The sequence below is a fragment of the Sciurus vulgaris genome (genome assembly GCF_902686455.1).
Source record: "Sciurus vulgaris genome assembly, chromosome: 7".
NCBI classification, from domain to species: domain Eukaryota; kingdom Metazoa; phylum Chordata; class Mammalia; order Rodentia; family Sciuridae; genus Sciurus; species Sciurus vulgaris.
The window spans coordinates 97,223,240-97,246,501 of record NC_136467.1 but is presented as its reverse complement, the minus strand read 5'-3'; the positions used below and the strand labels follow the sequence as shown (position 1 = coordinate 97,246,501).

General features: G+C 32.2%; 1 protein-coding gene across 1 annotated transcript in view; it reads right to left on the bottom strand.

Moving 5' to 3' along the window:
* The window catches only part of EYS (eyes shut homolog), a gene marked incomplete at its 5' end in the record, with an annotated part of 1,696,555 nt that overhangs the window by 508,453 nt on the left and 1,164,840 nt on the right, over positions 1–23,262 (bottom strand). Inside the window, 1 exon segment of the mRNA XM_079147376.1 lies at positions 15,674–15,786. Coding sequence (XP_079003502.1) covers positions 15,674–15,786 — 113 coding nt within the window.

Sequence of the window (23,262 nt, the reverse complement as noted above, 5' to 3'; positions counted from 1 at the left end):
AAATGGGAACAATTTCTGTGTTTGAGCATTGTGCTAAGAACACTGCTTATGTACAATTTCATTCAATCTTCATGTCAACCATATATAATACCCATAGAATCATCCTGATTTTACAAATAAGGAAACTGAAATACAGAGAGGTTAAGTAACTTTCCAAGGTTTTATCAACAGTAAGAAACACACATGAACTTTGAAATTTAGTGTATCTGACTGTTAACTCCCCTCCCATAGAAAGACACCAGTTTAACTCAAATCTGCTTCCAAAAAATCAGCAGTTAAGTCCCCATCTGGGTAAAATGACAGAGGGAATTTTCCTGGGGTTGCAGCCTATCAACCATATATGGTCATGATCAAATCTATTCAAAAAGGAAAAGCATATTTTAAATTTTGGAGAGAGAATTGCTTTTAGTTTTTGAAATATTATGGTAGGCATTTGATTGAAAAAATATAGGCTGCAGGATACAGTCCAAAAGTTTTAAAAATGGTACAATGGTATGGTAAAATTAAAGTTAGTTGCTCTAATAGGAGAGAAAAAGTAAATGGCGTTTCTAAAGAACGAGAGAATCATGAGATGAGGACAGATTCAAGGGGGAACAGAACTTGGACTAAGGTTGGGTCTGAGGCCAAGAGCAGATCTTTAAGAAATGCCTGAGGGGAATAGTCAAGGGAATTCTGACACCAAAGATGGATAATCTTCCAGGTTTTACATCATTGTATTATGAAATACAAAATACCTTTTTCCTGATCCACCAAGTGTCATATTAGTTTCTCCATATTACCACAGTACACATGAAAGAAACCACTAAATCACATAAATATAAGTAATACACTCACTATTTGATATATGTTTCCAGAGTTACTCCTCTTATCTTTCTGTTTAATTGGTTCTTTAGAATCAATGTGGTAACAAGTGTCACTTTCCTTATAGAACATTAGTAAAACAGACAAAAACTATGTGCTTAATCTTAAAGTCCCTGGTCACTGTAAGGAAGACAGGATTTCCATAGGAGGTGAGGACTTAAGTAATTTTCAAATACACAAAAGGAACTGACCATTCCACAGTTGATGTTTGAGGGATAGACAAATAACACATACATGTACACAGATATGTAATTTATTTTGATTATAAAGCATAGTTTATTAAAGAGTTAAAATGTGTTCAGTACTTCTAATGTGCTTTTATGAGCAGCCAAATCAAAAGAATAGACACGTGAGAAACCATAGATAGATCATATCTAATCAGATGAGTGCTTTCTTGCCATACTCAAATTATAAGTGTTTTGTAATACATGATTAAGTCCATTACAGAATGCTAAAGAAGAGAATCATCTTAGAATTCTGTGAAGTATGCTTAAGATATCAAAATAACAAAATAGAAAAGATATTAAAAATTTTAGAGTTATAATTAGGTCTAACCATTGCACATTTTTTTCAAATTTGATTTATTACATTCTTAATAAATATGCCAAAAATATATGGTTTGGATTTGGTGAGTTAAGATAAAAATGCCTTTATCTCAAAGTTTTAAGACAAGTATATACTTAAAAATAAAAGCAAACAATACCAAAAGTGTCTTTGATATATGAGAGTGAGCCTAGCTATTTGAGAAGTTGAATATATTTTCCTACTGTGTATTATATCATCTCTACATTTCTCCCTCTTATAAGATTGTAGATTTTGATTAAAATACAGCTAACACATTTTTCACAGTACAACTTTATGAAGTAAAGGTTCTACTATAGTCTTAATTTAAAATCATAATGCGGAAAATCCTTGATATGACTGATCTCATTATCTTTTTCAAATTTAATGTGTCTTCAATGTAAATCTGCATATCTAAAATAAATATCAAAGGTATAAATTAGGTGGTAGGATTTAAGAAATATTACAAAGATGATAGAATATTTCTTAAAAGCTTTGGAGCAAATTAAAAACACATACAATATAAGTCGTAAAGAATTAACTTATAGAAAAATATAACAGAAATGTAAAAGGGAGCAAATACAATGAGAGAAATGAAGGAATAACAGATATCATACACATATATATTAATCCACTGAATTTCCAACCCACTTTTGCTAAAATATAGACCTTAAATATGAAGATTTCTAAAATGGAATTATTTATTACTTCATTCATTTACATTGGGGCTGTTACTGCAATGAATGGTTTGTTATTGGACTTCCTTGTAAATATTAACAACATTTTCTAGAGGCAGATCACCCATACTACTGTCCTCATCATGGAATTCAACAAATCATGGCACAATTTAGCTCACTGAAAAGCATCACAATAACTGTCAGGTAGAGTGAATCAGACATAACTTTCCTGTTTTCATATGTGGATACACAGCCAGTGAAACTCCACATGATGTACCACCACAAAAATGGGATTCTAATTAGAATAATTATACTTCATGGATGTATAATATGTCAAAATACACTATGTCTTGTATATCTCAAAAGAACAAAGAAAAGAAAAGAAAAAAAAAACCCAATAAATTGCCAGTTACCAAAGGTATGCATGTTAAGGCAAACATTATAAAGATAGTTCCTACATATGGGATAAATTCAGGTTAAAAGTCCTGTCCTCATGAGTTACAAATGTACAAATATCAAATAATTATCAAACTGCAATTTCAGATCTTTTCTATCATCTGATCTTAAACTCTTAATAAATAATCACCAAAATATATCAGTGTTCATAGCACATATATAGAAGTATCTGAATGGCTAAAATACTTAGAAAAATTCTAATTTGCCTAATGTTCCTCAATAAGTTCATTTTAGATTTTATTTTATTATAATTATCTAAATATATAAAATGATCGATGGGAGATTACTATTTCCAAATAATCAAGTCATGTTTAAATTATTTTCAAAAGTCTATATTATCTACAATAAAATAATAGTAGATAATATTTTAAGAAGAAAATTATGTTGATGTATTAACTAGGGAGTTAAAACCTCACTTATTAGTATTTTATTAATAAAACATTTAGAAAAAATACTTAAAAGTAGGGCATCTACTTTTGTCACAAATTTAAAACAACACATCGTATACTTTATAGCTTAATTCCTCTGAAAAGCAAATAATTTACAGTTTAAGGATGGAATGACCTATTGAAATAATTTGTGAAAAGGAAAAGGTTAAAAGTAGAAAGTGATCTGGGTTTCTTTCTTCCTTTTGTTTCTGAACCATTTCCTCCTATTTGAATACTTCTTTCCACTATTACAATACACTCCCTAAAGAATTTTGACAATCAAAAGGGAATGACAGTGTAAAGTAACAAGTAATACAGAGTATTTACTAATATATGGAGAAATTTGAGGGTGGGTAATAATGAGTAAGATGATTGGATGTAAACTGGTTTTAAAATGTACATAAATAGAATGCTGTTTATAGCAACCTTTTTTTCTTCTTTTACTGAACGGTATGTTTTAAGATCTATCTGTATGGATACATAGAGTTGCATCTCATTCTTTTCATTGACTTGTAAGTATTCCACCAATTTTATCACTCTTTAAAATAATTATCAAACTATAATTTCATATCTCTGCCATCTGATGTTCCAATGTTCTACTCTTTCTAACAAAGTATTCAAAGAGTCATTAACTCTCATCTGAGGACTAAAATCTAAAGGTGGAAAAACTGATTTAACTGTTTTTGATGTGAGACTTCAGTAATAACTATTTTGCATGGAGGAAAAAAACAATTTTTCACTTTTTGGGCACCAGAAATAAGCCAATACATGATGATAAAGTTCCTGTGTATGAGTTATATTCCATCATGTAATTAAAAACACAGATGAGGTAAAATTATATGGGTATTAAAATAGAGATAGGATAAAAGGATTAATCCAAGGTAAATAGATTTGTTATGTAGAACAACAAAATTATTATTTATTAACAAAAATGCTACAATAGATGGATCATTTTCTTTGCCAATGCAGTGCTGAAAGTTGTTTCTGGAATTTCTTATATCACCAGTATAAGGCTCTTGGGGGGAAAAAAAGGAGGCAAGAAACTAGAAAATAGTAGCTAAAAATGTAAGTTTCCCAGTAAAATTTTTAAAAATGCATCAATGAGCATCAAGTCAGAGATCTAGAAATTTGGGGGATATTTACTTTTCTTTATGTGTATATGATTAGATCTAGTGTTAACAGTTTTGTCTTCTCTTTAGAAAAATCTTAATTCTACAATTAATATCAAATGGTAGACTACATTCTCTGTGATAAAATTCTGCTTTGCACTTAGTCTATCAGCACGAAGACACCGTCTGTGCCAATGTGCTTTTCTATAATAATCAGGTAAATAGTCATCAGACAAACTAGTAGAGAACAACAATTCTCATAATATAGTCTGGGGACCACTACAACCTTCCATATGGTTTGTGAGGATAAAATATTTCTAATAATAATTTTAAGAGTTTTTTGACTTTTTCACTATGTTTGCACTTGTACTGATGGTAGAAGGGTAATGGTGGATAAAACTATGAATGATTTAGTTTGAATAAAATTAACAGTACTTAATTGTACTAGTAAGTATACTATTCTCATTTAGTTAAAAATACTACTTCTCCTTAAGAATGTGGCAATGAGGGAAAAAATAGAATGTGCTTGAAAAATTGGTAAAATGATTCATTTTGTTCAATCATAACTTATGAATCATATGCCTTTTAATAGTGCCTGTGATGAAAAGGGAAATATGCATAAAATATTTCTCCTGCATGAAGCAGTATGATCATTGCCTCATGGAGAAGCACTTGATGATTATTTGTTGTGAGATTAACCTACTGTTTCTTTCATGGAACACAATTTAAACTGTAAGAACAACTACTATTCAAAATACCATTATGCAATTTTAGGTATTAGACAGACATTTTCTCAAAAACAAAATAAGTCTGTCTCTTCAAGTAAAACAACTAACACTCTTTGTTGCCAATAATAGATTGAATTTCCAAGCAATATTAGAATTCTGTAAAACTTTTATCTACCATTGGGAACTTGAAAGCTTTATAATACTTAAATACTTTTCTAATGAGATTTTGGGGAATATCAAAAAATACCATTATTTGATATTTTGTATTGACATATGTTGACATTTACCTGAATAAGTCAAGGAAACCAATATATTGATAGCACAAAATTGCTGAATAAGTCAAGGGAACCAATATATTGATAGCACAAAATTGTGTATTGGTAAAAATAAATTCAAAATTCAGTATAGAACAATAGATTTTAGTTTATCAGATATGAAGTTCTCATTGATTAGGTTTTATATTCTACATTGCAACAAATCTTTAATAATCTTCTACTTATCAAATTTTAGTGTAATATCTAAAAAGAATACTTCCAATGATCTAAAACACCTATTAAAATGTTTCTTTTTCAAAGATATATCTGTTGTGAGGCCAGAATTTCTTCAACTACTTCAACAAAACAATTATTGGAATGACTGAATGCAGAAGCACACATTCTAGATGTCTTCATTAAACCAGTCGGTAAAGATATTTCCAAAAACAGAAAACAATTTCATTCTAATTATCATTTTTATCTCTTAGTTCTAGTAAAGTTGTTTTTCAAAGAATATACTACTGCATGTTATTTATGTTAGCATATAATGGGTTTATTTTATCCTATATGAGGTAATAAAGACAGGGATGTGTAGACTAGGAAGCACTAGGAATCTGATTCCCCACCTAGACAGCAATTACACTGGCAGACTGTCTGATGTACATTTGGAACACAGGAACCTCTGAAGAATTTGAAGTTTCCTGTTGAAGGTTTGGGTATTAAACTGAATCTTATTTTGATTAATCTGAGTCAATTTCTCATCAGAAAGTTTGGAGACTAAAAAGAAATAGGTCAATATATTCAAAGAGCTGAAAGAAGAAAAAAAATGTAGCTGTTAATTAAGAACTCTGTATCCAACAAAATATTCCTTCAAGAATTGCAAAGAAATTAAGAAATTCCTAGACAAACAAAATCCAAGGGAGTTTATTTCTATTGGATCCACTCTGCACAAAATGCACAAGAAAATCCTGCAAGTGAAATGAAAGGATACAAAATATTAACTGGAAGCCATATGAAGAAATCAAGTTCTCAGTAAGTGTAAATATGTGGGAAATGATTAAAACACCTACTATTTTAACATTGATTGGTAACTGCACTTTCATCTTTTATGTGATTTAGGAGAATAATAAAGTTTTGGTTCATAATGACACATTTTTTTCTCTACATAATTTAAAGCCTGACACATTTCAAAATTTACTAGTTTATTACTGGCTTATGTTAAGACACATAATACACACACACACACACATGTATATATATATATATATATATGTATATGTGATTTTGTCACAATATGTGATTTTGTGACATCAAACTATTGAAAAGTATGGGGACAGAGCTGGAATAGGAGCAGAGATTTTTTTTTTTAATGTAATTGACACTGATGTTAAGATGGCATCATTTCAAGTTAGATTATCTTAGATTATCGTATCTTTACATTGTTCAATGTAATTCTTTGGTAACATCAAAGAAAAAAGCTATAGAATATATAAGAAATATAAAGGAATGGAAACCAGAAAGGAATTTAAATATTTCACTAAGAATCAACTGAACATGGAAGACCTCAGTAATGCAGGAAAGCAGGGGAAAAACCCCCATTAGACATAAGAAACAGAAAAACAACAGAAGCAAGTTTCTCTTTATAAGTAACTTAAAATTACTAAAACTAATCTGCAGTCAAAAGTAAGAGATTCGCTCTTGCTAAGTGAGATAACCCAATCTCAAAAAACTAAAGGACGAATGATCTCACTGATAAGCAGATGATGACACATAATGGGGGGTGGGAGGGGGCAAGAATGGAGGAAAAGAGGGACTGTATAGAGGGAAAAGAGGGGTGGGAGAGGAGGGGGAAAAATAACAGAATGAATCAAAAACTATTACCCTAGGTAAATGTATGATTACAAAAATGGTATGCCTCTACTTTATGTACAGAGAAACAAGATGTATCCCATTTGTTTACAATAAAAATGAATTAAAAAAGTAAGAGATTTGCAAAATGGTTAAAATCATTGGATTCATCTATATACTCCCTGCAATATTCATTTTAGGTCCAAATACACCAGTAGATTTAAAATGAAAGATGGAAGAAGTGACTCTATACAAATAGTAACCAAAAGGGAGCAGGAGTTGCTATTTTAAAGTAAGACAGAATATACTTCAAATCAAAGAGAATAGAAAACAAATAAGGACATTATATATTAATAAAAGTTTCAATGTATCAGGAAGATAAAACGGTTACAAACTGATCTAATGACAGATCATCAAAGCATATGAAGTAAAAACAGAATTCAAAGGAGAAACAGACAATTCTGCAGTAATGGTTGGAGACTACGACATACCACCCTCCAAAATGGGCAGAACAACAAAGAGAGAAAATAAGAAGGGAAACAGAGGACTTAAAACAATGAACCAACTAGACTTAACAATCATATAAGGAATACACAACAGCATGGCTGGGTGGCACAAACCTGCAGTCCCAGTGGATCAGAAGGCTGAGATAGGAGAATCACAAGTCCAAACCAACCCCAGCAACTTAGCAAGACCTTGTCTCCAAAATAAAAAAATAAATAAATAAATAAATAAAAATTTTTAAAAAAGGCCTGGACATGTGGTTCACATACAGCATATTATAGAAATAAAGTTATTAAATAGTATATGAAAAATTGGTATACCAACCAACAAAATGGATAACCTAGGAGACATAGGCAAAATTCTCGAGACACAAAACGTACCTAGACTAAATCATGAAGAAGTAGAAACTCTGAATAAAACGATATATAACTAGTAAGGCAAGGCAATTGTGTCAGTAGTCAAATATCTCCCAAAAATACCAGTGAAAATAGCCCTGGGGGCTGGGGTTGTAGCTCAGTGATAGAGTGCTTGCCTAGCATATGTAAGGCACTGGGTTCAATTCTCAGCACTACATATAGATAAATGAAATAAAGGTTCATTGACAACTAATACACACACGCACACACACACACACACACAAAATTATAAAAGAGACTTGGACTTGATAGTTTCATTAGTTATTTTTAACAAGAATCAAAAACTACTTCCAATAATTCTGACAGATTTCCAAAAAACTGAAGCTTCCAAACTTATTTCATGAGACTAGAATTATCTTGATAACTAAAACAGAACAAAGATTCTGTAAGGAAAATAAACCCCAATATCCCTTATAAAAATTTATGTAAAAATTCTCAACAAAATTCTAGCAAACTGAATTGAGCAGCATATTGAGAGATCATAGAGGATGATCAAATGCAATTTATTCCTCAAATGAGAGGATGTTTCAATATACAAAAGTTGATCAAAGTAATCCACTGTTTTGATGAAATGAAGAAAATCCCACACCATCTAGCATTTGGTAAAATTCATCATTCTTTCATAATGAGAACTCTCAATGAATGAGGAATGGAAGGAAATTATCACAGTATGATATAATCTACATATGGTAAACCATATACTCAGTGGTGGAAGTATAAAAACTTTTCTGTTAAGGCAAAATACATGCTTTCACCACTTTTCTTCAACATAGTACTAGAAGTTTTAGTCAGAATAATTAGTCAAGACAAAGAAATAAAGGGCATACAAATCAAAAAGGAAGAAGTGAAATAATTTCTTTCACTTAATGTAATTTTAAGTATAGGAAATCTCAACTATCTCTCTCTCCTTTCTCTCTCTCACACACAAACATACATACACAAGCTAGAAGTATTAGCCAAGTAGCAGAATACAAAATACTGAAATCAGTTGCATTTCTGTACATTACAAATAAATAGTATGTAAATGCAATGTAAAAAATATTCCATGTACAATAGCACAAAAACAAATAAGATACTGAAAAAATTAACCAAAGAAATGACAGTTTTATACAATAAAATTACAGAATATTGATGAGAAATTGAAGAAGATGTAAATAAGTGGAAACACATCTCACATTTATGGATTAGAAGATCTAATATTTTAAAGTTATTAATCCTACTCAAAGTGATCTACAGATTCAGTGCAATTTCTAACAAAACAAAAATGATTTTTTCTAGAAACAGAAAATGAATCCTCAAATCCATGTAGAATCACTAGAGACTGAAGAGTCAAAACAAATTTGAAAAATAAAAATAAAGATGCTTGTCTCATACTTTCTGATTTCAAAACATACTGCAGTGCTTTACTAATTAAAATATTTTGATAATGGCATAAAGCCAAGGTAGTTCAATAGAAGAGAATAGAGAGCTCAGAAATAAACGTTTGCATGTATGATTTTGACAAGAGTGCCAAGATTATTAAATGGGAAGTAACAGTCCTTTAAATAAATGGTGTTGGGAAAACTTCAAAAGAATGAAGTGGATCTCTTAACTCAATGTAGATCAAAGACCTAAGTGTAAGACCTAAAACCATAAAGCTTTTAGATGAAAACATGGAACAAAAACTTCACAACATTGAACTTGGCAGTGATTTCTTGGATATGACACCAGTCATTAGAGGTAACAATGACAAGAATGAAGTCAACAAACTGTACTTTGTAGAAATTTTTAAAAATACACAGCAAAATTTATTATCAATAGAGTAAAAAGACACCATATGAAATAGAAGAAAATATTTAATCATATATCTGACAAGGTATAACTATCCAGTCTGAATGCTTTAAATTTAACAAAATACAGCCTATTGAAAAATACACTTAGGACTTGACTAGACCTTTCTCAAAAGAAGATTCATGGATAGCTAACATATATGTGAAAAGATGATTAATATTACAAATCCATAGGGAAATGCTAACTACAAGTTGACAAGGACAAAGGATTGGAAAACTTGTACATTGCTGATGGGAATATAAAATGGCAAAGCTACTGTGGAAAGCAATGTAGCTATTGTTCAAATAATTAAAAACAGAATTACCATAAGATAGAGCAATTCCACCATAGTATACTGCAAAAGTATAAAGCAAGATCATGAAGAGATATTTGAACATCTATGTTCAAAAACAACATTATTCACAATAATTAAAATGTGGAAACAACCCAAGTGTGCACAGACAAATGGATGAGGACAATGTGATCTATGCACACAGTGGAATACTATTAAGCTTTTTTTTTTCTTTTTTAAAGGAAGGGAACTCTGACATATACTAAAACCTGGATGAATCTGGATGATGCTGTGCCATGTGAAATGAGCCAGAAATAAGAAAATAAATGCTGTGATATCCCCACTTATATCAAGAATCTAAAAATAACCATGCTCATAGAAACAGTAGAGAGGTATTGACAGGGGCCAGAGGGAAGAAGAAGTAAAGTGTTGCTGTTCAATGGGTGCAAAATTTCAGTCATGCAAGATGAATATATATCATAGCATTTGACAGAGACAGTAGGGAACAAAGAAACAGACTTAAGTAAATGTTAGAGAATAGTAATAGCAAATCAATTTAAAGAGATAAACATGCTTTCTATAAAAAAATTGGAAAATATTTGTTGAACAGGCTATCTTTTCTCCATTGTGTGTTTTTGACTCCTTTGTCTAGTATGAGATGACTGTATTTATGTGGTTTTGTCTCTGTGTCTTCTATTCTATACCATTGGTCTGCCTGTCTATTTGATGCCAATACCATGCTGTTTTTGTTACAATTGCTCTGTAGTATAATTTAATGTCTGGTATTGTGATACCTCCTGTTTCACTTTTTCTATTCAGGATTGTTTAGCTATTCAAGATCTCTTGTTCTTCCAAATGAAGTTCATGATTGCTTTCTCTACTTCTATGAGGAATTTCATTGGGATTTTAATTGGAATTGCATTGAATTTGTATAGTGCCTTTGGTAGAATGGCCATTTTGACAATGTTAATTCCGCCTATCCAAGAACATGGGAGATATTTCCGTCTTCTAAGGTTTTCTTCAGTTTCTTTCTTGAATGTTCTGTAGTTTTCATTGTACAGGTCTTTCACCTCTTTTGTTAGATTAACTACTAAGTATTTTATTTTTATTTTTTTGATGCTACTGTGAATGGAGTGGTTTTCCTAATTTCTCTTTCAGAGGATTCATCACTTATGAATAGAAATGCATTAGACTTATGTGTATTGATTTTATATCCTGCTACTTTGCTGAATTCATTTATTAGTTCTAGAAGTTTTCTAGTGGAGTTTTTTGGATCTTCTAGATATAGGATCATGTCATCAGCAAATAAGACAGCTTAAGTTCTTCTTTTCCTATTTGTATCCCTTTAATTTCTTTGATCTGTCTAATTGCTCTAGCAAGTGTTTCAAGGATGATGTTGAATAGAAGTGGTGAAAGAGGGCTTCCCTGTCTTGTTCCAGTTTTTAGAGGAAATGCTTTCAGTTTTTCTCCATTAAGAATGATGTTGGCTGTGGGCTTAGCATAGATAACCTTTATAATGTTGAGGTATGGTCCTACTATTCCTATTTTTTCTAGTGATTTAAGCATGAAGGGGTGCTGTATTTTATCAAATGCTTTCTCAGCATCAATTGAAATAATCATGTCATTCGTAACTTTAAGTCTATTGATGTGGTGAATTACATTTATTGATTTCCGGATGTTGAACCAAACTTGCATCCCTGGGATAAACCCCACTTGATCATGCTGCACTATCTTTTTAATAAATTTTTGTATGTGATTTGCCAGTATTTTGTTAAAGATTTTTGCATCTATGTTCATCAGGGATATTGGTCTAAAAAGTTTTCTCTCCTTGATATGTCTTTGTCTGGCTTTGGTATAAGAGTGATAGTAGCCTCATAGAATGAATTTGGAAGGATTCCCTCCTTTTCTATTTCCTGAAATACTCTGAGGAGTATTGAGTATCATTACTTCTTTAAAGGTCTTGAAGAATTCAGCTGAGAATCCATCTGATCCTGGGCTTTTCTTGGTTGGTAGGATTTTGATAGCTTCTTCTATTTCTGTGCTTGAAATTGATCTGTGTAGATTGTGTACGTATTCCTGATTCAGTTTGGGAGGATCATATGTCTCTAAAAATTTGTTGATGTCTTTGATATTTTCTATTTTGTTGGAGTATAAATTTTCAAAGTAGCTTCCTATTATGTTATGTATTTCAATGGTGTCTGTCGTGATCTTTTCTTTTTCATCATGAATTCTAGTAATTTGAGTTTTTTCTCTCCTTCTCTTTGTTAGTGTGGCTAGGGGATTATCAACTTTGTTTACTTTTTCAAAGAACCAACTTTTTGTTTTGTCAATTTTTTGAATTGTTTCTCTTGTTTCAATTTCATTGATTTCAGCTCTGATTTTAATTATTTCCTGTCTTCTACTATTTTTGGTGTTGATCTGTTCTTCTTTTTCTAAGGCTTTGAGGTGTAATATTCAAAACCACATAAATACAGTCACCTCATACTAGACAAAGGAGCCAAAAACATACAATGGAGAAATGATAGCCTGTTAAACAAATGGTACTGGCAAAACTGGAAATCCATATGCAGTAAAATTAAATTAAACCTCTAACTCTCACCCTGCACAAAACTCAACTCAAAATGGATCAAAGACATAGGAATTAGACCAGACACCCTGCACCTAATAGAAGACAAAATAGGCCTTCATCATGTGGGCTTACAATCAGACTTCCTGACTACGACTCCCAAAGCACATGAAACCAAAGCAAAAATCAATAAATGGGATGGACTCAAGCTAAAAATCTTTTCCTCAGCAAAGGATACAATCAAGAATGTGAAGAGAAAGCCTACAGAGTGGAAGAAATCTTTTCCACACACACTTCACATAGAGCACTTATCTCCAAAATTTATAAAGAACTTACAAAACTTTACACCAAAAATACAAAGAACCCAATCAATAAATGGGCCAAGGACCTGGACAGACACTTTACAGAAGAAGACACACAGGCAATTAATAAATATATGAAAGAGTGTTCAGCATCTCTAGTAATTAGAGAAATGCAAATTAAAACAACTCTAAGATTTCATCTTACTCCAATTAGAAATGGCTTTTATCAAGAACACAAACAATAATAGATGTTGGTGTGGATGTGGGGAAAAAGGCACACTTTTACATTGCTGGTGGAGTTGCAAATTGGTGCAGCCACTCTGGAAAGCAGTATGGAGAATCCTAAGAAAACTTGGAATGGACCCACCATTTGACCCAGTTATCCCACTCCTCAGTTTATACCCAAAGGACCTAAAATCAGCAAACTACAGTAACACAGCCACATCAATGTTTATAGCAGTTCAGTTCACAATAGCTAGATTATGGAACCAACCTAGATGCCCTTCAACCTAGATGCCCTTCAACAGATGTTATATATATCTTATAACAGATATATAAGAATCTCTGGTATATGTACACAATGGAATACTACTCAGCCATAAAGAAGAATAATATTATGGCATTTGCAAATAAATGGATGGAATTGGAGAATATCATGCTAAGTGAAATAAGCCAATTCCAAAAAACCAAAGGCTGAATGCTTTCCCTGATAAGTGGAGAATGATATATAATGGGGCTGGCGGTGGGGAATGAGAGAATGATGGGGGAACTTTAGAATATGTAGAAGAAAATGAGAAGGAGAGGGTATGAAAAATGGTGAAACGAGGCAGACATCATTGCTCTATGTACATGTATGATTACATGAATGGTATGAATCTGCATTGTGCACAACCATAGAAACGAAATGATGTACCCCATTTGTGTACAATGAATCAAAATGCAGTCTGTAAAAAAATTTGAAAGCTAAATAATAATAATAAAAAAATTGGAAACCAAATGGTAAAACATAAAAACTTATGTGTACCTCATTATATTAAAATTGCCAGGATCCATCCAATGTACAGTATAAACTATTATGTTTTCATTGAATGTGACTGTATTTGGAGAGAGGGCTTTTAAAGGTGTTATTAGGTTAAATGAGGTTATTAATCTGCCCTGATTCAGCACATCTTGTTTTTTACAAGAAGAGGAGTTTAGGACACGGATGCACATGTACAGAAGAAAGACCATGCAAAGGCAAAGAAAGAAGAGGGCCATTCACAAACCGAAGAATGATAATACAGGGGACCAGAACCCTCTAGGCAACTCTGGCAACACCTCGATCTTGAACTTCTATCCTCAAAATCTATGAGGAAGCAATTTGTTGTTTAAACCATCCAGTCTGCAGTAGTTTGATCTGGCAACACTATCAAATGAATACAGTCCATTATTAAAAACTTTATGGAAATAAAAATTATTGTAAAATTGTTTGGAAACTACATGTCAACAATTTTTTATAGCTAGGATAAATGGGCACATGCTTAGAAACCCCAAACCTACCAAAGCTGCTTCAAGAAGATATAGAAAATCTGAACCTATGTATTAAAAGAAAATGTTTTCTTTCATGCGCAGAAGTTAGAGCAAAATAATGGAGTTCCCATGAAAACAGAAGGTAGATCAGTGGGTCAGTGAGGAGAGGAAGGGAATAGAGGGGGAGGGAGAAGAGACTGGTAAAAGGAACTGTGGAGTGCATTTGACCAAATTATGCTATGTACATATATAAATATACTACAGTGAATTTCACCTTTATATATATCTATGAAGCACCGATTTTAAAAAGCAATAAATAAATAGAATGAAGACCAGTAGAGTAGAGAAATGAGAATAGGGGGAGGGAAAAGGGTAGAGAAAGGGGTCACCAGGAACTGAAATGTAATAAATAAAAATCCATGAATGTATGATTATGTCAAAATTAATGTCACTATTATGTATAACTATAATGTACTAATAACATGACTTAAACTAAAAAAAACTCACAGAAAAAAAAAACAGATAAAAACAAAACAGTATACCATTATATCATTCGGGTCACATATAAATTTTAAGTATATTAGCTTAAAGATGAATTGTCATTCAATAATGGGGAATGAATTATCCTTTTTTTAAATAAAATTCCTTTATTTTTGAATAAATATAATTCTCTCCTAACATAGAAGAAGCTCATTTGAATACACTTACATAGGCATATTTATCATAGCCTTATAATTACCTGCCCTATGTAAACACTTTCCAACAAACACAAAGTTCCAGAAATGACCCTTTTGTGCTTAACTATCAGGGAAAAATTATATCCCATCTACTTCATACCAATGCATTAGTGCCTGATTCTTTCTCAAATGTGCTCTTTAGTTTACTCCACCTTCCAACCACCTGTGGAGATTTCTGTTACCAGAAGCAGATTGTCTGAAAGGAATATGACACCAATAATGGAAATTGAAGCACAAAGGCAACTTTTGAGAGGAATATTTTAGAGAAAAGTAACATTTTATCACTCTAAACAACATACTGTAGATATGACCATTTTTAAAACTAGCTCTGATAGAGATTTTCTAACCACAACACACAAATCATTTGTTGGTCAATATGATGCATCATATTCTGTACAAAGTGTTGTACACCTGTTGTAAACAAGTCCTCCATCTTCATTGAAAAATAGTTAAAAATTCTATAGTCTGTAAGAGACTAGAAGGTAGAAGGGTAAATAAAAAGTAAAAGGAAGGAAATACATTCCAGTCCTGATCAGAAAATTTCAATTGGAAATTGTACCTTTTAGTGGGGTTAATATAAAACAAGTCATTTGAAATATCACCAGTGATAGTTTACCTGCAGTTTTCAACATGATTTTTTTTCACTGCCTTGGATGGGACGAAAGTTCCCTGGTTATTGATTTCTATAACTTTTATACAACCAATAAAATTCTCAACTGGTCCAGAAATCTGAAAGAGACAGGGAGAGAACAAGAGAAAGAATTAACATAATATTCTTTAATGTATTATTTTTACGGCAGACTGGTCAGAATGTGAAAATGCATTTCTGGGCCATACCATTGTTCTCCCTGTCTATTTTGGTGCCGATACCATGCCATTTTTGTTACTATTGCTTTGTAGTAGAGTTGAAGATCTGGTATTGCAATACCCCCTGTTTCACTCTTCCTGCTCAGGATTGCTTTGGCTATTCTGAGTCTCTTATTCTTCCAGATTAATTTCATGATTTCTTTCTCTAGTTCTATGAGGAACATCATTGGGATTTTAATTGGAATTCTATTGAATTTGTATAGTGCTTTTGGTAGTATGCCCATATGAACAATAGTAATTCTGACTATCCAAAAACAAGGGAGATCTTTTCATCTTCTAAGGTAATTTATTTATTTAGTGTTCTGTAGTTCTCATTGTAGAGGTCTTTCACCTCTTTCGTTAGATTCATTCCCAAAACTTAACTCAAAATGGATCAAGGACCTAGGAATTAGACCAGAGACCCTGCACCTAATAGAAGAAAAAGTAGGCCCAAATCTGCATCATATCGACTTAGGAACAGACTTCCTTAACATGACTCCCAAAGCACAAGAAATGAAAGAAGGAATCAATAATTGGGCTAGATTCAAACTAAAAAGTTTCTTCTCAGCAAAGGAAACAATCAACAATGTGAAGAGAGAGCCTACAGAGTGGGAGAAAATCCTTGCCCCACACACTCCAGATAGAGCACTAATCTCCAGACTCTATAAAGAACTTAGAAAACTTTACACAGAGAATACAAATAACCCAGTCAATAAATGGGCTAAGGAAATGAGCAGACACTTCACAGAAGAAGATCTACAGGCAATCAACAGATACATGGGAACATGTTCAACATCTTTAGAAATAAGAGAAATGCAAATTAAAACTACACTAAGATTCCATCTCACCCCAATTAGAGTGTCTATTATCAAGAATATAAGCAATAATAGGTGTTGGCGAGGATGTGGGGAAAAAGGTACACTCATACATTGCTTGTGGGGTTGCAAATTGGTGCAGCCACTCTGGAAAGCAGTATGGAGATTCCTTTAGAAAACTTGGAATGGAACCACCATTTGACCCAGCTATCCCATTCCCTGGCCTATACCCAAGGACTTAAAATCACCACACTACAGTGACTCAGCTACATCAATGTTTGTAGTAGCTGAATTCACAATAGCTCGATTGTGGAACCAGCCTAGATGTCCTGCAATAGATGAATGGATAAAGAAACAGTGGTATATATGCACAATGGAATATTATTCAGCCACAAAGAAGAATAAAATTATAGTATTTGTAGGTAAGTGGATGAAATTGGGGAATAACATGCTAAGTCAAATAAGCCAATCCCAAAACCCAACAGTCAAATGATTTCTCTGATAAGTGGATGATGATACATAATGGGGGGGTGGGAGAGAAGCAAGAAGGGAGGAAGGATGGATTGTATAGAGGAAAATGAGGGGTGGGGAGAGGGTGGGTGAAGGAAAATTAATAGAATGAGACAAACATCATTTTCCTATATACATGCATGATTATGCAAATGGTGTGACTGTACTTCGTGTATAACCAGAGAAATGATGTACAATGAATCCAAATTTAAAAAAATTTTAACAATGGACAAAATTCAACTATTTAAAAGGAAGAACTTCTAAACAATACCTGGACTGTAAAATATAAAACATAATAATAATCCCTGAACTATATTGTTTTAACAACACACTGCAACAGATCAATGAACTTAAATGCACAGTAATAGAATATATCCACAATGAGAGAGAAAAAAATGAAAACAGACTCAATTACCTCCAAGACAATAATAGGGGTCAGAATATGAGTAACTGGAGTTCCAAAGAGGCAGAGAGATGGAGGGTCAGATAAAAGTATTTGAAGAAATAATGAACAAAAATACATGGATTTGTGAAAAATATTTTCATATACCAAATAATCTCAATGAAACTTAGAAGAGAATATCACTGACTTCTCATTTGAAACAATGCAGAAGACAATGAAATAACATCTTTCCAGGGTCAAAATAAAATTATTTTAAATGCAAGTGCAAAATCTTTGTATACCAAACTGAATTCATCAAAATATCCTAAAAGTAATACAAATTAATGACATTTGCTCTCAAAATAAATATACTCAATCTGAAGCAATATGCTTCCAGAGGCATGCATTACAAGAATTGCTCAAGATAGCCCCTTGGGTTGCAGGAAATTGGTACTACACAGAAACTAAGAATAGCAAAAGAGAAAGGAGAGTAACAAGATTTAGTTGAGACAGAACAATGAGGAAAACTTAGAGAAGTAAACATCACAGTTTACCCAGCAGCTGCTGGGTTGGGGAGACTGAAGCAGCATAACTGGAATGTTCTAAGAGCATATATGTGTGTCTACTGGAGATTGCAGTACACATTCCCTCACACTTGCAAGCTTCAAAGAATGTCCTCTTATGTTGTGTTTAGTTTAATCCATGATTCAAGTAATTTTTTGACAATAGCACCTTTGTTCAAAGAAGATCTGAGGCAGAAAGTGAATGTACACATAGAAGTATGTTACATGCATGGTTTAAACATGTTAAAAGGAATCTCCTTATTCTGTACAATCAGTATGTATTAATTACTACAATAAAAATTGCCTGTTAGTATTTAATTCTAAATTTGAAATATTTTAAATATACACACAATATAACCTATAGCCAGGAAGTCCTTCTATCTAAATTTTGTGCAATAGCAATGAATGTTAATATAGATCCTTGTTAATATGGTATGGATAATCTTCTGACATCAAATTTCTGTTAAAGAGTGAAAGAAAGAGCTATCAAGTACCAGAGATAGAGTTAAATATTCTTCTATTAATAGGGAAGTAGGAAAAATGAGAACATACTGAACTTGTGTTTAGAAATTTGAGATATTACAAGTTGGAAATGAAAAGAGCAAAAATTATGTTAGTAATATTGCTCAGTACCTTGAATTATTTTCTTCTTTCTGTAATATGGCACACTACATTGCCATTTTACATTGTTTAGAAATAACTGAATTTTTTTTATTATTTGTGCTGAATAAAAATAAGGACTGTACTTGAGTAACCATAGAAGTTATCTGAGTACTTTTTCCTGTTGGATTGATGATAACATGCAGCATCTTTCTATGATCCAGTGAAGGTGATTTTCCATTGTTTCTTGTGCTTAGAAGTCATACATTGTAATTTATCATATCAATTATGTATGTTTTGCTTCCATTCATTTACTTTTAAGAAACTCGTAGAAATCTGACTAAACAGATTAAACTCGAGGAAAAAGTTTTTCTACCACTAAAAATTATCTAAGAAGCACAGACTTCGAGTTCTCCAAAGTTACAGTATTCAGGCTCAGTGGTTCTGGGTTTGCGGTTCACTTACTTCTTACAAAATGGAATTTAAATATTCCAAGTAAGAAAGACTACCTTGGGAAATTCTTTGGAGGCCAAGTAATATATCCTGAACAAGATTGCCAGAAGTAAATATGTGAGAGAATTGAAGAATTGTCAGCCTATTAAAACATGAGATATAAGAATTTTGAATTCATTCAAATTTAAAGGCTAAAGGCTATGGAAATTTTTCTTGCCACTTTTCAAAAGCCAAGTTGAATAAATTAATATTTATTTTTTAATCCATATGTAAATGAAATTGAATAACAGAATTCTAAGCACTTCAATAGAGTAATCATGGACTTGTTTGCATTTTAGGGCACTTTCTTTGTGTCTCTTTGATAGCTTTGTATTTATTTAGAACGCTGAAACTTTCTCCTTTCTCCTGAGCCTCATAAATAACAAGGATCTTAATGAATAGTGGAAAATATCTACTTAAATATGCACATAGTTTTAGGTTATTGCTGATCTATTTCAAAAGAAAATTCTAACATTCATAATAATACTACAATTAAAAACATTTTTTATGATTAAACTAGATTTTTTAAACAGTAAACTGTAATAATTCACATTTGTGATGTTTTAGGAGAGGAAAACAAAATTTTAAAGTTTAAATACTAGGTTTATGTATATTTGTGGTAAAGGGAAATGTTTAATTTAAAATAAAAAAAAATTTATAAACCCCACAAAAACTTTAAGCTAAAAATTGCAAATCAATACTTTCACTTTCCCATCTACAGCACATAATAAACAAATGTTTCTGTTTTGCTCAAAATCAACTTGATTTCTGTAAACAACTTACTGCATGAAACATTGTTTTATTTTCTGGTTCAGTCATTTTGATTTTTTTTTAATGAACAAATAAGACTTTTATTCTTTTAGGAAAAAATATGTCATCAGAAAATAAAATGTCTTCATTTTTTTTTAATTTTGATTCAAAAACTAACTGTACAAATCAACTGTACAAAAATGGAGTACAACAATCATTTCTCTGGTTGTACATGAGGTACAGTCATACCATTTGCATATTCATACATGTATGTAGGATAATATTGTTTGTCTCATTCTTTAATCTTTCCTTCCCCTGCCCCCTTCCTAACCCTCATGTCCATCTACATAAGCCATATTTCTTGCATTCTTCCCTTACCTCCCCCAGCCCCTGTTATGTATCATCATCCACTTATCAGAGAAATCATTCAGCTGTTGGTTTTTAGGGATTGGCTTAGTTCACTTAGCATGATATTCCCCAACTCCATCCATTTACCTGAAAATGTCATACTTTAATTCTTCTTTATGACTGAATAATATTCCATTGTGCATATATACTACTGTTTCTTTATCCATTCATCTATTGCAGGACATCTAGGCTGGTTCCACAATCTAGCTATTGTGAATTCAGCTACTACAAACATTGATGTAGCTGAGTCACTGTAGTGTGGTGATTTTAAGTCCTTGGGTATAGGCCAAGGAGTGGGATAGCTGGGTCAAATGGTGGTTCCATTCCAAGTTTTCTAAAGGAATCTCCATACTGCTTTCCAGAGTGGCTGCACCAATTTGCAACCCCACCAGCAATGTATGAGTGTACCTTTTTCCCCACATCCTCGCCAACACCTATTATTGCTTATCTTCTTGATAATAGACACTCTAATTGGGGTGAGATGGAATCTTAGTGTAGTTTTAATTTGCATTTCTCTTATTTCTAAAGATGTTGAACATGTTCCCATGTATCTGTTGATTGCCTGTAGATCTTCTTCTGTGAAGTGTCTGCTCATTTCCTTAGCCCATTTATTGACTGGGTTATTTGTATTCTCTGTGTAAAGCTTTCTAAGTTCTTTATAGAGTCTGGAGATTAGTGCTCTATCTGGAGTGTGTGGGGCAAAGATTTTCTCCCACTCTGTAGGCTCTCTCTTCACATTGTTGATTGTTTCCTTTGCTGAGAAGAAACTTTTTAGTTTGAATCTAGCCCAATTATTGATTCCTTCTTTCATTTCTTGTGCTTTGGGAGTCATGTTAAGGAAGTCTGTTCCTAAGTCAATATGATGCAGATTTGGGCCTACTTTTTCTTCTATTAGGTGCAGGGTCTCTGGTCTAATTCCTAGGTCCTTGATCCATTTTGAGTTGAGTTTTGTGCAGGGTGAGAGATAGAGGTTTAGTTTCATTTTGTTGCATCTGAATTTCCAGTTTTTCCACCCATTGAATAGGCTATCTTTTCACCATTTTATTAATTAATTAATTAATTAATTTATTTATTTATTTATTTATTTGCGATGCTGGGGATTTGAACCCAGGGCCTTGTGCTTGCAAGGTCACCATTTTATGTTTTGGGCACCTTTTTCTAATATGAGAAAACTGTATTTATGTGGGTTTTTCTCTGGGTCCTCTATTTTTTACCATTGGTCTACCTGTTTATTTTGGTGCCAATACCATGTATTTTTTGTTACTATTGCTCTGTGTTATAGTTGATGGTCTGGTATTGTGATACCCCTTGCTTTGCTCTTCCTGCTAAGGATTACTTTAACTATTCTGGGTCTCTTATTCTTCCAAATGAATTTTATGATTTCTCACTCTATTTCTATGAGGTCCATCATTGGAATTTTAATTGGATTTGCATTGAACTTGTATAGTACTTTTGGTAGTAAGGTCATTTCAACAGTATTAATTCTGCCTAATCAGAAATACGGGAGATCTTTCCATCTTCTAAGGTTTTACACTTGATTTTTGTATTATTTTTTTAATTTTTTTCCATTATTTTTTATTTTTAAGTTTTTTACAGACGGCATTTTGATTCATTGTACACAAATGGGGTACATCATTTCATTTCTATGGTTGTACATGATGTAGATTCATACCATTCATGTAATCATACATGTACGTAGGGTAATGATGTCTGTTTCATTCCACCATTTTTCATAGCCCCCCCTCATTTCCTTCTACAAAATCTAAAGTTCCTCCATTCTTCTCTCACTCCCCACACCCCCTACTCCCATTATATATGATTCTCCACTTATCAGGGAACACATTCAGCCTTTGGTTTTTTGGAATTGGCTTATTTCACTTAGCATGATATTCTCCAATTCCATCCATTTATTTACAAATACCTTAATATTATTCTTCTTTATGGCTGAATAATATTCCATTGTGTATATGCTACAGTTTCTTTACCCATTCATCTGTTGAAGGGCATCTAGGTTGGTTCCACAATCTAGTTATTTTGAACTGAACTGCTATAAACATTGGTGTGGCTGAGCTACTGTAGTATGCTGATTTAAGTCCTTTGGGTATAATCAAGGAGTGGGATAACTGGGTCAAAAGTTGGGTCCATTACAAGTTTTCTGAGGAGTCTCCACACTGTTTTTTAATTTGTGTTTTCTTTCAGTCCTTAGGCAAATTAATGGTATTGGAATTAATGTCTATTTTCCTTGAGTTTTTTATTTGATTTGTTTTTATCTTGATTATAGACCTCAGCTTATTATTCATTTTTATTTAACATGGGACATGCTATTATTATTTTTTTGTTTTCCCAAATATTTCTTTCAATATACTATTTGCTAATGTAGCAATGATAGTGTAATACCAGTTACTCATTCATAACAAGGAAACCCCCATGCTTTTGTTAAAATAAAAATTCTGCATGGCTTAGAACACAGTAAAAACAATTCCCAGTACAATGTCTTACTATTACCTCTGACTACCTATTCAGATGATCTCACACTGAAATCAAATTATTCTGGCATCAGAATAATTTTATAAGTAGCATGTTCATACTTTTGTATATTAGTTATTCAATTTCACTTATTTTATTGACTTAGTTTTTATGCTGTAATTATCCCCCAAATGTAGCAGAAGATAAACCCTTCAATAATTAAAATACTATGAATATTTATTAACTTTTTCTCTTTTAATTTAATTTTCACAATATCTCCATTATTATACTCAGAATTCACTTTATTGATCTTCTATGATGGATTCACTTTACCTGTATTCTGTATATTTCTCAGACTTATAGTTTTTCTTTA